Consider the following 15,636-nt stretch of genomic DNA (forward strand, 5'->3'; position numbering starts at 1 on the left):
TACACTTTTTACATAAATTACACTTATTTATTTACTCTTTTATTTGAGGTGCTGATTCAGTATTGAGGTCTAATAGTTAATCGGTCCCGGGATCTGGACATTTAGACCACCATAGTCTAACATGTACATGGGCCATTGCTGAAAGAGAGAGAGAAAACAAAATCCATTGTTAAGGCATGATACAAAAAGACAAGCATTTATCCAATCTGTTATAGTCAGACACAGGGCAAAGATCCCACTTTCCAAGGAAAGATCTTTCTTTCCCCTCCTTCTTAAAATAAAAAAATAACACGATAAAAATGGACATAAATCTTTTAAATGTATTACTATTTCTTTCTTGTGTTTTAAACACACTTCACACTTCATTGTCAATCCATAAACTGAGGCCAGATCCTCAGTATTAGGTAAGCATGAAGGAACAAATCATTGCATCTCAATTGATTTCACTTTCTATAGTTGTGTCTTGGAGTTTCTGCTTGAAGCCACTTCACACCTCTCCCAATAAGACTGGCCTTTAAAACGTAATAAAGCCACCTCTCATCATGGCCAAAGCAAACTGAAAGCTGGGGTATGTTCACAGCACCTCCCAAAGATTGACAGGATACAAAAAATGCAGCTATGTGTAAGCTTCTGATCCTTAAAATTTGCGTCTGCATCTGGTGAAGCTTGTTCAAAAGATGATGAGTTGTCATTACAGTGTCGTAACCTTACCTGCCATATTATGATCCCCAGCACTTCATCTTAGCAATCATGTGGAGCTATGTTCCTGCACACAGTGCAGAAGGGAGCAGAAGGATGGATAGGAACATGCAGGAGGGCAAAACAACTACATTGCAATGTGCCTCTCTCAAGGCCTTGTTGCATGATCATTTTAGGTGGCTCCTGGGGCTCTTAACCCCTGGATTGGCTGCGCATTGACACTTTTAAGCATCTTTCTTATAGCACTCACGCAGCTCAAAGTTACACCACTCTAGGGCAAGGTTCTCTCTGATCCAAACTACCCAGCTCCTGTTCCACTGATATGTGGCCACTCCCCGCAGCTGTGCTGCTCAAGTTGAAGTCCTCCAGTATCCCAGGATACAGTGCCTTTCCCCAATGGTATTTCTATGCACAGCTGAAGATGGCAACAGCTTGAGGCAGGTCAGGGCCAGTGGGAAGGGAGAGGGGAGTGAGGCATGGAAAGTTAAAGCTGGCGTGCCAGGATGCTACTGCACGGCAGGTGGAGTGTGGCCCAGCACAAGAGAAAAAGGAAAGCTGCATAAGGCAGTGCCGAGGATGCAGGGGGGCTCTGGTACTGGCTTTGCTGCCCGGCCCAGCGGCTCCATTGCTGCCCAGCCCAGGAACATTGCACCACACCACCCTGCTGGTTTCCTCCCACAGCACCATGCCATGTCTAGCAGTGGCAGGTGACAGGAGCTAATAAAAGCCTGTCCTGGTTCACCAGCCCTGCTCACCAGGCCTCTAGTGACAAGCCACAGCTATGCAGGTACAGCACAGTCAGGAAAGGTTTTTAGCCTTAAGGTGTGACTGCTCCAAACTTGAAGCTAGCACTAAGCCAAGCAACATTGTGGAGGTCACAGTGCAAGGTGTAACAAGGCCCTCAAGGACGGATCCTGCAAGGTGCTGCCATTAGAGCCAGTTGGAACTGAAAGTGCTGGCTATCTCCCAGGAAGCACTCCAGACCTTGCAAGATTTGAGCCCTCGATGCCACATCTGCAGCAGTGCCAGGTCTAGATTTCCTGCAGTTGCGGAGAGTGGGAACAGCAGCTTTATGCAATAGGTCCCTGTCTCAGGGCAGGATACTTTATGCCAGGTAAGTGCATAATACGACGTTCCTGTCCTGTCTGCTACCTCCCTTGAGTGCAGCTTTAACATATTGCTGGGGGGCTTCATCAGTGAATGCTGGTGGAGCCTGGTGAATGTCACGGCTCTTTAGAGCAGGCTGAGCTGCTGCAGGAGAGATGCAGAGGGGCCACATTCATTGCTTTCAGGAACAACAGTGAATTGGGCAGTGGCTCTAAGGCTGGTGCTACCTATGCTGTATGCTGGTACACCTTGGCTGCTTTATGCCAGATTTGCTGCTGCCATTTTATATTATGGATTCTAGTGCATCTCTATAGCAAGAGAGAGGGTGGTCTAAAATTTAGAGACAAAAAGATAGATAGGCAGTGATTGGATTAATATGCAGAAGGCTTTACCACAAGTGAGATCTGATTTGTTGATGATGTGGACTCCATATTGGAAGAGGAGGACGAGGAGGACGAGGATGAGGAAGATACCGAGTTGCCTTCGGAGATCCTCTTCCGCTTTCGCTTAGGAACACTGTTGTCTTTTTCTGAAGGGAAGGGGGAAAAGTGGGGGTATACGGAAGGGCTCAGGAGGGGAAGCAAACACCCTCTTCCCACCCCTCCCTCTCTCCAAGCTGATTTAGGACCCTGGCCTGTAAGAACAATTTGTTGGTTTAATGAAATGTGGAGTAACTCCACCAACCAACTCTGTCTACTGCTCCAGAGGCCTTCTCCCTGCCTCCACCAGCCAGGGAAAAATGATTCACACCCTTTTCTTTTACTCTCTGGCCAGAATGTCTTCTTCCTTTACCCAGATCACCCATGTGACAGGCAGCGAGCCCCTAACCCGTCCCTGGATGCTGTTTTCCCTTGTCACAGGTGGACCCAAGACCTCTCTTTACACACAAGACCCCTCTGAAGTCACCAGAAGTCACAACGCTCTCCAAGCTTTTTTGATTCTCAGCTTCCTGCTGAGACCATTAACTGGCATGATAATGAGTGCCAGTTACACTGCCATTTTATCACAGTGAGCTGGGACTCGGATTCCTCTCACGCACAGTGATCCGATCTTAGGATATTTAAAAAGAAATTAGGGCTGAGATTTTCAAAGCTGTCTTATAAGCTGTAGTTGGCAACTGCCACTGAATGTAATGGGAACAGGGCCATCCAGTCCCCTAGGAGACTGCAAATCTCTGCCTGAAACAATAGCATCTCTTTTGCTTCCACACAAACGGCATCATGAAAGCTACCGCAGAGAAGCTGAGCCTGTGTGTTTTCCTCCTTCAGTGGATCCCAGGCCTTGTCCCAGGCCCCCACCGGAAGATCAAATGGGGACAATTAAAGATTAGGAAGACAGATATCTATCAAGTAGGCCTGCTCTGTTTGGATTTTTAGCCCAGAAGACAGGCCCTCTTGTTTAATTTGGGGCCACAGCCTGTTTCACTCTGCTGCAACGGGAGCACAGCTGGCAATCTGGGCATTGAGCTCACCTGTCTGTTTGGCCTCGGTGCATATTTCAGCAAACGGCCTGCGTAAGAAACAAGGTAGGGTTAGAGAGCATGAACGGTTAGGGGCATGCATGTTCTTTATCAACTGTCTCAGAGTGGGGCTCCCTCTGTCGCCTACATGCTTGGTGGCAATCCAGACCTCTGACACCGTGCTTGGCCACAGGACCGTTTCCTCTGGAAACCTGCCCAGAATCCTCCCCTCCCAGAGCAGCGCACATGGCAGGCCACAGCCTCAGTGCAAAGCCTTCTTTACTTCATGAGAGAGCTCTAAAAAATTGCTTGACTGGACATTGAAAAAAACAGCTGCTTTGGCATCCTGAGGCAGCCTTTATTGCACGCAGTTTGTCTTGGGGACGACATGGGACAAGGGCTCCCTTGATCCCTGCTGAAGAGGGGAAACTGGGGGTGAAGAAGCCAACTACAGGACAAGGCTGGCTTCCCCTTAGCAGTGTTCCCTCTTGGCCCGCAAAAGAGGTCCTGGTTGGTTATGCCCCAAGCTGCCTCTTCCTCCCTTCGCCCGTGTGACCATCAGTGGAAGAGCAGACTAATACTTCATGGCTTTGGCCCCCCTGCTCCTCACAGGACTTCAGGCTCATTGAGATAATACCCCATTTTATCTATTGCACCCACCACAAACACATGGCTGGGAAGCATATAAGAATCTGAACAGGAACCCAACTGTTCCCTAGCCTGGCAGGATTTCGCAGGTGTCTGAGGGATGAGCATTTTGGAAATGTAATCCAGAAGAAAGCATGGACCAGAATCCGAGCAAAAGTAAACTAGCACAGCTCCAATGCAATCACTGGGACTTGGGCTAATTTGCCTCCATTGGAGAACTGGGCTTCACGTTTAAACACAGTGCAGAAGTTATTAAGACTTACTGAAGCTGGTTTATAACGACCATCCGGATATTCTCCCGAGCTTTTAGGATTTTCTCCAGCCGATGGATGTCATAGGTGTTGGGGTTTCTAAAAGGGATATCATCTGGCAGACCAGTAACTTCAACAGCATCAGGACTGTCCCTGATCAATTTGTATGGCACCATGACTGGCCGGTTCAAGCCCAAAGCTTCTCCTGCAATAGCCAAGTAAAGGACAGTGTGACAAACAAAGAGTCAGTGGATGCCTTCAACCCTCAGGTGTATCAGAGAGTATTTTGTCAGCAAAGCTGGGTTTTCACTGCACTCACAATTTTCCTGGAAATGTTATATGTTGCTTAATGATTTTTCTTCAAAATCTAAATAAGGTACATAGCGATAAGAATGGTTTTGTTATTTAAGCAAGAAAAATACTTTCCCTTGGGGACTTTGGTATCTCAGTTTCTTCCCTAAAAGTCAGGAATTCACTCAACAATAATAGGTTCCAAGTACTTTTTAGGTTTTTGGTGCCAAGCCAGTGAGTTTTAAATTGTGGAGTGAGAAGCGCATCGCAAGGACAGTGCCTCAAGTCTTGGAAGTTGTGAAGGCTGGCATTCCTTTGGGCTTTCTAAGCTATTGTCAGAAACGAGCTCTTGGACTGGGCACACTTTTGACCGCCTGAATACAAATCTCTTGCAAGGACAAAGACAAGAAGGATCTCTCTAGGCCACGTTCCTCTTGAGTTACATATCCCTGTTTCTTCCCACTAGCCCAACCTGAGGAAATGATGTTCTTTTGCTTATGAGATGAAATTGCTTCATATCTTTCTGTTCAATTAATTGATGGATTCATTGGTCTTTAAATACTCTCACAATTAAATGCATTTTGGGGCTAATATACAATGCCTACACATACACTCCACATCTGTGTCCGCAAGTCCAGCAAAATACTCTCCGATAACAACGTAAGCTGATGCCTTTGCCAAGTTCTCATCCTCCACAACCTTGGGTCACGGGTTCTGTTCCTAACAAAGCAACAGATTCTGTTGCAAGAGCTGTTACTAATAACCTTCTTCCTCTCTCCTCTTTCCATATCCTAGGCAAGGGCTGGGACTTAACTCCCCACCAAGCATTACCAAAACCCAAACTGAGGCATTAAAGTCAGTGAGCACAGTTACAGCTTCTTGCTTTCTTTCCAAGGAAATCAGCCTTAACAATCATCCTGAGTTACTACTGTCTACAGAGGCTCAGCTGCTGTTTGGTGCAAGGTAGGGCCTGTTCAGAGAATGCTCTGCTGCAAATTCAGTGGTATGCTCTGGCACCCAGATCAAAGGAATTCAGCTAGCTCAGATCAGACTAAGAATCTTTTTGTCCAATGTCCTGTCTCTGACAGCTACTGGCAGAGCCAGGTGCAAGAAACTCCATAGTGGATATTTATAGAGTAACCTGGTAACTCAAGGTTTGTGCACACCAATGCAGCTGACCCTGCATGCTCTAAGCCCAACTGGCCCAGCGACCAGACTTTTGACTCCCAGGGCTTGAGTCTGGCCATCACTGCAACAGAGTGTGTTCGTACTGACCCTAGTGGGGCTATGTAGCTAAGAGAAGTTGAGTTGTGTCTCAGTCTAGAGCTCAGGCAACAGGCACATTACACAAAAAGTGGAGGAGAATCAGTATACAGTGCAACATTACTTATTTAGCAAGCAGCTGCTGATTTAACATCTGGAACATATTCAGCAATGTCCACATTGTGTGTTTTGGGAGAGGAATAGGAGATCACCTGCTGTTACTATAATGAGAACATATTCCCTGCCTAGCTCACCCTCTTTCATGGGAAACAAAAGCACCTGAAGCAAGGGCTTCTGCAGTCCCTCGCACCCCTTCAACACCATACAGATCACACTTGTTTAATCCTTCTATGCAACTGCCGCCCAATATTTTTCTGCTGGAAACAAAGAGGCTGGCTCAGTAACATACACATTCACTTCCTCCAACTGTGACACGTGGTATTGCTCTACATTTCTTTATTCCTTGCCCTGAATAGACTAGCTCTTGAACTGGATGTTATACAAGTAGCCTAGTGTCTCTCCACTGGCCAACTGGTCATTCTGCTTTGGACATTCGGAAGCTCAACCCACAGAGGAACTGTTAACTCTGTAAGCTGCGTCCATATATTGAGCTTGCAGTCTGAAAACATTGGTGAAAGAAGGGCAGAAGGGATTCAGAGCAAGGAGGTTTCAGCCCCACGTGCTGTGTGCGAGTCTGGCACCCCTCATTCCTTGGCCACTACTTTTTTTCCTCTCGGTTGAATTTTTTCAGGGGCCTGCAGGGATGATCCACTCAGGCTGAAGCAGCATTTTTGCAGCTGGCAAATTAGCTTGAAAATTCTGAGTGCTGGCACCAGCCAGAGCAGCCCAAGCACAGGAGCCACTCACAGAAGATGAGCAGCTGCCGTGGTGTGATAATGCCCGTCCCTGTGCTCTGGTTGGCTGGTGCTTGTGGGCCAATACAGAGTACAAGGACTCAGATACAGTTTGGCTGAGGAACAACTGTAAAGCGGTTATGCAAATCAAGCCCCCAGAACCACAATGTGGGGGGAAAGCTAGACAGCTATGCACCAGTAACTGTGCAACGCCTCTGCTCTGCGAAGGGCTGAGACAATTACACTGCTGAATGCTGTGCCCTGTGCTGCAGGGGTGTTTTGTCTTCCTTTTCTATTTTTGCACAAGATTGGCATGAAAGGACACAAATAACTCAAGACAGACAGCCCAAATGCCACCATCCCCTTCAGCACCCTAATCTGCTTGTCTCTTGCAGTTTCAACCTGGCTGCTCAAAATGTGCAGGGGGTCTGGCATTTGGCTGCTGTGATTTACCTGTGCTGTGCAGCAAAGAGCGGTCCTTCCCCACTGCAGGCAGAGCTCTCCCAGCGGCTAGCCTGGGCCAGCCCATTCTCAGAGCGCACCAGGGCTTATTCCAGCTGCTCATCTCTTAAAAAATGCAGCAGCAGCTGACATAAGTCCCAGTCCTTGGATGCGGATTTCCTTCCCTCCCCTTGCCCTTAGAGGAGATGAAGACAAAAGGGTCACAGCCCCACCTGCTGTCAGCAGTCTGCAGAGATGAGGAACACCTCTGGGAATGGGCTGTAATGTGGAGCGGTGAAACAAGCCTGTGCCACAGCAGGCTGCTTGGCCTATAAATAGCAGACTTCAATCTAATTAATTTTAACTGCGGCTGCTCTCTGTGAAATGCCCTGGCATGGGCAGGCGGTGAGGCTACTCACCGTATTTTTCATTGAAAAGCTCCTTCACTTGCTCTCGGAGAATCACCTTCTCTCCGAGCCTGTTTGCGTCGTCCTCGTCTGTAAGGAAAACAGGCAAAGGTTGTAACAGCCTGGCTCATCGCTCCCCAGTGCAGTCAGTCGCAGCGTGAGAACAGTTAGTTCAGTATAACAACAAATACACAGGATGGTCTGGAGAAGAGCTCATCGCACTCCGTCCAAAAATGCCACAGCAACAGACCTTGGCTCTGAGCATTCCCTGCTTGCACCCGGCGTCATCCTTGATACCTATGCAAAGTGGATACAAAATGCTGCCTAATCTTCATTTTGCATGGGCAAAAGCAGTTTCCACCCACTTTACATACTTGGCACTCATTAGCTGCTCTGCAAAGTGATGGAGACCCAGGCCCTTGGTGCCTCAAGTGCTCCCACAAGTGATATAAAAGAATGAGACAACCACGTTCCAGCCCGACTCCTAAGTGCAGGATTGTTTTACAATATGCCAGATAATCAGCTTGGCTTTCTACTTGCTTTTGTAATTATCTTCCCCATGCCCAGCTTAATTTTTCCTTATTCTCTCATTTCACTGAAATTGCCTCATCAGTTAGGCTTTTCCCGGCCACTCGACATCCCTGGGGAGGTTCCAGGAAGAATAACTGCATCCAGCATGTGTCCTCCACACAATACTCCCTCCCTCTCAGACACATGGGTCCTAATGAAAAGGTAAGAAATAGCCTTTTCCAGTCCTCTCCATTGTTCAGATGCTTGGTATCTGTGCGTGCAATATACAGACGTGAAGAAAACCCTTGCAATACACACACACGTGCAAAATCAGAAGTAAACTCTTGCAGCTCAAAGAAAAATCACTGGCTTCTCTGCATCTCTTTCTCCTTTCCTTCAGCTGAATACTTGCTGGCCACCTAGTGGAGAACATAGTCCAGTATTCATCAGAGGCATTCATTGAAACTAACTTCTTTTTTAGGCTTACAGTTAAGTTGTTCCAGGCAGACATTTTCTAAGATATCTTCTTGTCTCTGCAAATCCATGCATCTCTAAGCCGCTGCCTGGCTAGAAAGCTTTGGTTACCAAAAGCTTGACAGGAGTACATCAAACACCAACTCTTAGACCAAAGGGTGCTAAGTGGCAGAGGGCTGGGAAGAACACAGCTTTGCAGTGTGAGAGATGCTGGCAAATGTGAGATTTTTTTACACATTTGAACTCTTGCATCTGCTTTGTGGAACGTGCTCTTTCATCGTGGTGTTCTATTCAAAGCTGTGCTTACAGAATTGCAGTAGGGCCTTTCTGTGATGTTACTGAGAAGGAAACCGTGCATTTACAAACAGGTTTGGAATAAATTCTGGGCTGGCCCAGTAGGAAAGAAGCAACACAATGTCTGGCTGTTACAAGAGTTGATGAGAGTTTGAGATAAAGCTCAGCTCTTCATTTCCCAAGCCTGTAAAAGTAGTGTTTTCAGGGAATGAAGGTCCTTTAAAGCATTCCTCACAAGCAACCCTCTCCTAATCTGGTATTGAGCCCTAGCGGTCAACCCCACGGGAATGGCAGAAGGGGAAGAATTTCAGAAGACCCATACTCCCTGCTCTTCCTTCTCAATACCATCCTTGTTAGGTAGACAGACTCTACCAAGACATCACTCAAGACTACAATTTAGCCGGAGGACAGCCCGTTTCTATTTAAAATCTCAAAAGTTTGATAATAAAAAGTAGTGTTAAAATGAAGGTATACCGAGTACTGTGCATATGTATGAATAGAAGGTTTCATACACAACACAGATCTACCTGACTATACAGTCATGCTGCTGTTGATAATTTATTTGATGTCCATCTAATGTCCATGGCAGTGGCAATACTCGCATGTTTAAAGTTCAGCACTTAAAGCCTTGATTCAGCAAAGCACTTGAGTGCATGCTTAACTTGGGGAAAAATACAGCTCATTAGTTAATACATTTAAGTCAAAGCCTAAGTTATTTCAGTTTCATCTTCAGAGCACTTGGGTTTTTTTCCCCCACCTTCTACAAGTGACAGTCAGTTTGCAGAGCCTCATTGCCTGATCCATCACTGGACATCCAAAATCATGGGTCAGGTCCCCAAAAGTCAAAAGCCTGGGTTGAAATTGATGAAATAATAGTAAAAAAACCCCAGTGTTTTGGCGTTTCTCCTTCTTATCTGGGATCTAAGATTTCAGAGTGCAGTTGGGTCATATTTTCATGCTTCCTTCCACCATCGGGGGGCTGGCAAACAGCTTTTTTATTCCTTAAATGAATTCTGAGATTCTTGTGAAACTTTCTTTATCCCAGAGTTGGGGTTTTGAGAAAAACAGCAACAGTCACAGGACCTGTGTGTAATGGTGCGTGACTACAGGAACAGCTGTAGCACCTCTATTGGCCACGCTATGCCTGCCTTTTTACTCTTTGGCCTTTTCATGGCTTTGCGCATCGTGGCGTGTTAGTGAATGGTATGCAGCCTGGGCATCCCAGTCAAGAGGGTTCCTCAAAGGGGTGGCTTTAACCTATTGGGTCGCTATTGCTGTGTGCTCAAATGCCTCCAAGAACACTTCTGAGTCATCGTCTCAAGCTCGGGGATGAAACCACACAGCTCTTTCAAGGCTTCCTCTGGTTCCTGGCTGCAGAAGTGTTCTGCCAGCTGGTGCTGCTGCTCTGTTATGGTCCATTGGGTCTCTGCTTGCTGCAGCTTCCACCTTTCTGCCACCTCCTTCCTGGACTATTTGCAGCAACAGGCTCTGAAGCCTCTGAGCTGCTTCTCTTTCCTCACTGATGTGCCACCCTTAGCTACACCCAGATTCTTAAAGCTGGAGGGTGATCATTCCTGTACCCTGGGTGCTCCACCAAATCCCGGAGAATGGTTCCTGCAAACGCCTTGATGCTGTCCAGATGTATTCCCCATCAAGATCCTCTTCGACGTTTAGAGGTTTTCCCCCAAAGTCACAGCCGTTCAGAGCTTCTAATGCCCTTTTTCTGCACTTTTCACTGTTGAATCTAACCCTTCCGCAGCTACTAGGTTTTCCCTTGGCCACTTTAGTCTTCCTGGCCCAAAACCATTGCTTGTGGGTCTCTTCAGATACCTATAGTCCTTGCAGTATGGCCTCCTTCTCATCACCTGACTTAGGATCCCCTCAGTGGGCTACAAGCATCTTCCCTTGGCCTCCTCAGCAGGCCATTACTTAATTAACTTCCAGCTGCTCATTACCTGGGGCTCTGCAGCTTTTTAACTCTACTGCCTGGCCCTACTCTCAGTAACAAGGCTTGGCCCCTGGTACCCCATGACAGAACCAGGAGAGCTAGCAATGCTCTATCTTTGAGGTCTTCACTCCTGAAAAGAAGTTGTTGTTCTTTGACGACATGTACTGTGCTGCTTTAGTGTACATCTTCACAAAAGCTTGGCCTTTGAACTGGGGAAATTGGGAAATAATAGCTCTGTATGTGCAGACACAGAATCCAAATAAAAGGGGTTATTTCTGAAAGAAGCTTGAGGCCAAATAACAGTTTGCATTCAGCAACTGGGATGATGACGCTTGAAAGGGACTTAGCAAAAGAAGGCTGCGAAGATCTCTCAATTCAGGAAGGAAATTGCAAAGAAGCTCCCTTTCTCTCTACCATTCCAGTATGCACATATGTGTTAGCCCACGCTGTAGCAGGCTTAGTCTCTATGGGGGGGGGGGGTCACTTTAACACAGGCAGCCCCCTAATGAGCTCCCTCTGTGACTTTCCTGTCATTTATGCTCAGTTTCCTGGCCATGTGGATGTATAGATGGTAGCAGACAAAAAAAGAAACATCAAAATCAAGTGTTTTGTTTTGTTTTGGGGGGGTGGGGGGTTAATCGTGGCAGCATTTTTGTTTCTCTGAGTTTTAGAATGCCGATGGTTCTTGCCTTTCTAGTAATCCTCCAAGAAATAAGATAGGAACTTTGATTTCTGTCTTGCACCTGCTTTTGGTGGTGGTGTGAGGCTCCTAAGTTTATACCAGGTGACACAAACTATATGCTAGCAGAAGTGGGAGAAACTCAAACTGAGCACGCATAACAGAGAAGCCAGAGAGGAAGTATAGAAGAACGTAGTGCCTATGCTAAACCTGCCTTTCGTATCATATGCTTTGCTTTACAACACAGAGACACCAATGGAAAGGATCGCTGTATGTCTTGAGTCTGTTTGCTGCTTTGCCAGATCCCTTTCATTACATCTAGATTACTGTTAGATGTAATGGGGCAAAACAAATGCAGCCTAGTATTTTATATTTATTGATACTGTAATACAGTTGGCTCAAGAACAATACTGAGTTCTCTAATATACTGACCCTGTATCAGGAAGCCTGTCTGGTACAGTGTTGTACAAATCCATACAAAGGTGCAAATCTACCATGCCTTCTCCAGTGTTGTACTGTCATTTTATTTATTTTTTGTTATTAAACAGAAATAGCATAACTTCTTCAATTCTGACTGCTCAAAGTCAGGATCCCTAATGTATAGGGAGACCAGTAAATGTGGCCTGAATGTTAAAGCTCCTGTGTGTCTGCAGTTGCTTGTTATTTCACTGGGATTTCGGAGTGTGCAGAATTTCTGAAACCCCTGCCATTTCCATTAGGTGTCGCAATGTGAACTTAGGTCTGCTGTGTTAGGTACCCAGGACTGAATATTTTACGCTGTTCTTTTTTGTTTTTGCATTCAAAGAATATAGGAAATGGTCTGTGTGTAGCTTCCTGTAACTGCTGATTTGGCTACCTGGAGGTAAGCAACACAGATAGAACAATTCCCCCTGGATTTTAGTTTGGCCAAATGGAGAGAGCTAACTCAGGGGACGGATAGAGCCTCTCTTTTCCTGGTGGTCTGAGGAAAGCTAGTCACTACCAGATCAGGAGGCACTACTACCAAAAGAAAGTTTAGGGTCCTATACAAACTGAGGTTGGGGCTGAGGCAGTTTGGGGAAGCTTTCCTGCCTATCACTATATGGATAAATATGCCATCCATCCAACAGATTACTAATCTAGCCCCTTACACCTGCACCAAAAGCACCCCAAAATACAGGGGGGGGAAGTCTGGAATACCACAGAATACAGTACCTATAAGGAACTGAATCAGCTATTGCACAGTACTGTCTGGGAAAGTAGAGCAGGCTGGATAATGCTAAAATTAGCAAAATGCTGGTACCTAGAAGGCCAGGTAAAATGGTAGAACTGCTTTACAGTGATTTAGTAATTAATTGTCAGCCATTTTGCTATCCAGGGCCAGATTTTGGTTCCACGCTCACAGGGAGTAGTAGATACCACACCCCCTCATTCAAAGACACCTCCTTGCCAAGTTAGGCAATCAGTATACTTAAGGTTATCAGAGCTGGTCCTGAGTCACAATAGGATGAGCACGTGATGGTTCTGTCTCCCAGCTTCTTGTATGACTGTGGGCTAATGGCCCGTTCCTGATCTCAGTTATGCCGGTGTAAATCAGGAATGAGCCAACTCACTGGCATGAGACTGTTCCACAATTACACAGGTTTAAATGTCATTCGAATCCAGCTGCACATAGGTAACATTTTCTAGATGTGGCTAGAAACCTGTAGGAGCAGGCATTTAACATCTAGGCACACAAGGCCAGATTCCAGGCTTAAGTAGGTAAGTAGAGCTCTGATGAAGCCACCTAATGAGAAAAACCTAACTCCACTACAGATAAAAACAATGCAAGTTCTTATTTACTCTAGGAAATTATTATATACATGAAATCAATGAAGCTATGCTGATTTAACACCTGCTGAGGATGTGGCCCAAACTATGCAAAAATGCTCGCATAATTATTATGAATTGCACTGTAAGACTTCTCCATAAATTAATCAATTAGATGGCATTAATGAGCTAAGCATAGATTTGTCAGGTCAGTTTATCTGGAGAAGGATCAGCACTGATGCCTAGAAACTATGGTAGCAGGTGCTTACAAATGCATATGGTAATAACAGTAATTTAAAATGCATCTTCTGTTGGTACCACAGTGGAAACAGTGCAAGGGGGGGGGGGGGAACCACCTGAAACTGGGGTGTTTTTCGGTAGTTTCATTCCCATATTAAAAACACAAGTACATTTCTTGTCTGCTACCATCTACGATGCACCAGCTGAGCTACATACCATTCAAAGCTGCGTACGCTTTTTCCAATGATGTTATCCGTCTAGGGGCTACAGCACACGTTGAAAGAAGAAAAAGAGAGAGAGAGAGCAATGAGTGCTACAGTTTGGTTTCTGCTGAGCTCCTTTTCACATTATTAAAAAACAGAACACACGCATGTTACGTAAAAAGTGGCACTTTCTTTGGTTTCTGATCTCACTGGTAGAGAGATCTCCTCCATAGATAAACGCTGCTACCAGAACTGCACAGCTGAGACAAGGGTGGAATCAAGTAGGACCCAGCTCAGCACAGTTTTTAAGCACATGCTTAGTTTTAAGTACGTGAGGAGTCCCATTGACTTCAATTGAACTACTTACGTGCTGAAAGTCAAGTGATTTAAGGACATGTCTCTCTCAGCATGTTTCAGTTCTTATGATACACTGATGCGCCTGCTATACAGAGCAGCCCTCTCCCTAAGCCATGTGTGTAAAACACACTGACACCACATTTAACATGTACTGCCTAAGCTGGATATGTGCCGAGAATGAAATTCCAGCCCTGTGCGGTGGGTCAGCAGAAGGTGGACACTGCTTCATCCCCATTTATGTCCTGTTACTGGTCAACTTCATTGGGATATAAGAAGTGAGTTTCATCGGGGGAGCACAGCCTCTGTATTTTGATTCTTCCCTTCCCCAGCATAGTTGAGAGGGGGAGGACTCATTCCAGGGTCGCCTGCAGCAGGCTCTCTGGGAGAGACTGCTAACCCCAAATTAACCAGCATGGGGAACATGTGAATACACCACATCATCACCTTCGCAATATCCTGTAAAATGCATGCACACAAGGAACACAGAGCTCCCCATCTGGAGAGCAGCCGAACAGAACGTCCAAAGCAATCCTTCAATGTAAGCATCGCTGAAAAGGAGAGCAAAAGTCACAGTGTGGGAGGAAAAAAGTATACAGGCGATGACTGAAAAGAGGTGGAGGAGATTCTGAGTACTGCCTCTCTCAGCCAGTGCTGCAAAGCATTTAGTGGTGAGTGATTATAGTTGGGCATGAGTTCTGCTTTCTGCCAGACTCAGCTATCATGCTGCAGTGGGCAGAAGAGAACAGGTTGAAGGGGCAAGAGTTGTACTTTGGAAAAGAAAAGGGCCTCTGCAGTGCATTTATTAGGCTGCAGGGTGAGAGAGTGAGCTGAAGCTGACAGCACTGACAAAGCTGGGGCGACTGCAGAAAGGAAAATGCTAAGGTTAAAGGAGATGAAAAGTAAACAGGATAATTGTGTTAGTTCTGTAGCAATGGGGAGGAAAACAGAGAAAAAGAGACCCCTAAGGAGATGCTGGCTCTAGTCACTGACTCTGAAATGACAAGTGATATCAAAAAGAAATGAATTTCCTGGGGAAAAGCAGCGGCAGCAAAGCTAGGACCAAAATTTGCATTATGGTCAAAACAAAAATGAAACAGATCATTATAATAAAGCTGACACTTCCATTGGGAGAGGAATTCAAGGTAGTGTGGCAAACAAGCTAATGAGGGGGAAAGTCTGAGGCAAGGTGTAGTAATGACAGAGGCTGGAAGTTAGAGCAACTGGAGATGGGATAGAAAGGTACTCAGCGTGAATACTATTATAGAGAAATAGCAGGGTTTGGGCCACTGCTGAACAGGGAGCTTCTGAAGCGTGTGTGTGTGTGTGTGTGTGTGTGTGTGTGTGTGTGTGCGCGCGTGCGTGCATGCACGCGTGTGCGCGCTATTTCTCAAAATCTGCATTAAAGCAAACACTTCAAACAAAAACTTAAGAGAATCAGCAACTGAAGCAGATGAAATAAAACAGGTTCATGCTCTGGATGCTGAATGCCTACATCTTGCTGACCTCGCATCTGACCATTTTGCTATGGACCCTTACTGAGTTCTGAGGAGTCAAGTGACACGGAGAAGCAGGGTTTTGAGAGTCGCAAACGTTTCTGCACAGAAGGACGCGCTTGGACTCTGAGCAGGGGACCGACTCCACCATCCGTCTGCTGCGTCCGAACGGATCGGACACGCTTGTCCGTCGGTGCATGGAGGCTCCAGTTTGCATCTGTTACTCCTGC

The 15,636-nt window shown here is 46.1% G+C and overlaps 1 protein-coding gene across 10 annotated transcripts in view; it reads right to left on the reverse strand.

Annotated features, from left to right (window-relative positions):
- Positions 1-6: 6 nt before the first annotated feature.
- The window catches only part of GTF2IRD1 (GTF2I repeat domain containing 1), a 210,023-nt gene continuing 194,393 nt past the window's right edge, over positions 7-15,636 (reverse strand). For 7 of the 10 annotated variants that reach the window (XM_019511404.1, XM_019511407.1, XM_019511405.1 and 4 more), the window contains 6 exons: positions 13,570-13,617; positions 7,433-7,510; positions 4,177-4,369; positions 3,278-3,315; positions 2,199-2,335; positions 7-138 (listed from right to left, as the gene is read on the reverse strand). In XM_019511404.1, coding sequence (XP_019366949.1) covers positions 70-138; positions 2,199-2,335; positions 3,278-3,315; positions 4,177-4,369; positions 7,433-7,510; positions 13,570-13,617 — 563 coding nt within the window. In that variant the 3' untranslated portion in view covers positions 7-69. The other 3 variants (XM_019511406.1, XM_019511409.1, XM_019511408.1) reach the window with 2 other exon arrangements.

Source organism: Gavialis gangeticus, unplaced genomic scaffold (genome assembly GCF_001723915.1).
Source record: "Gavialis gangeticus isolate Ggan-Ray unplaced genomic scaffold, GavGan_comp1, whole genome shotgun sequence".
Taxonomy (NCBI): domain Eukaryota; kingdom Metazoa; phylum Chordata; order Crocodylia; family Gavialidae; genus Gavialis; species Gavialis gangeticus.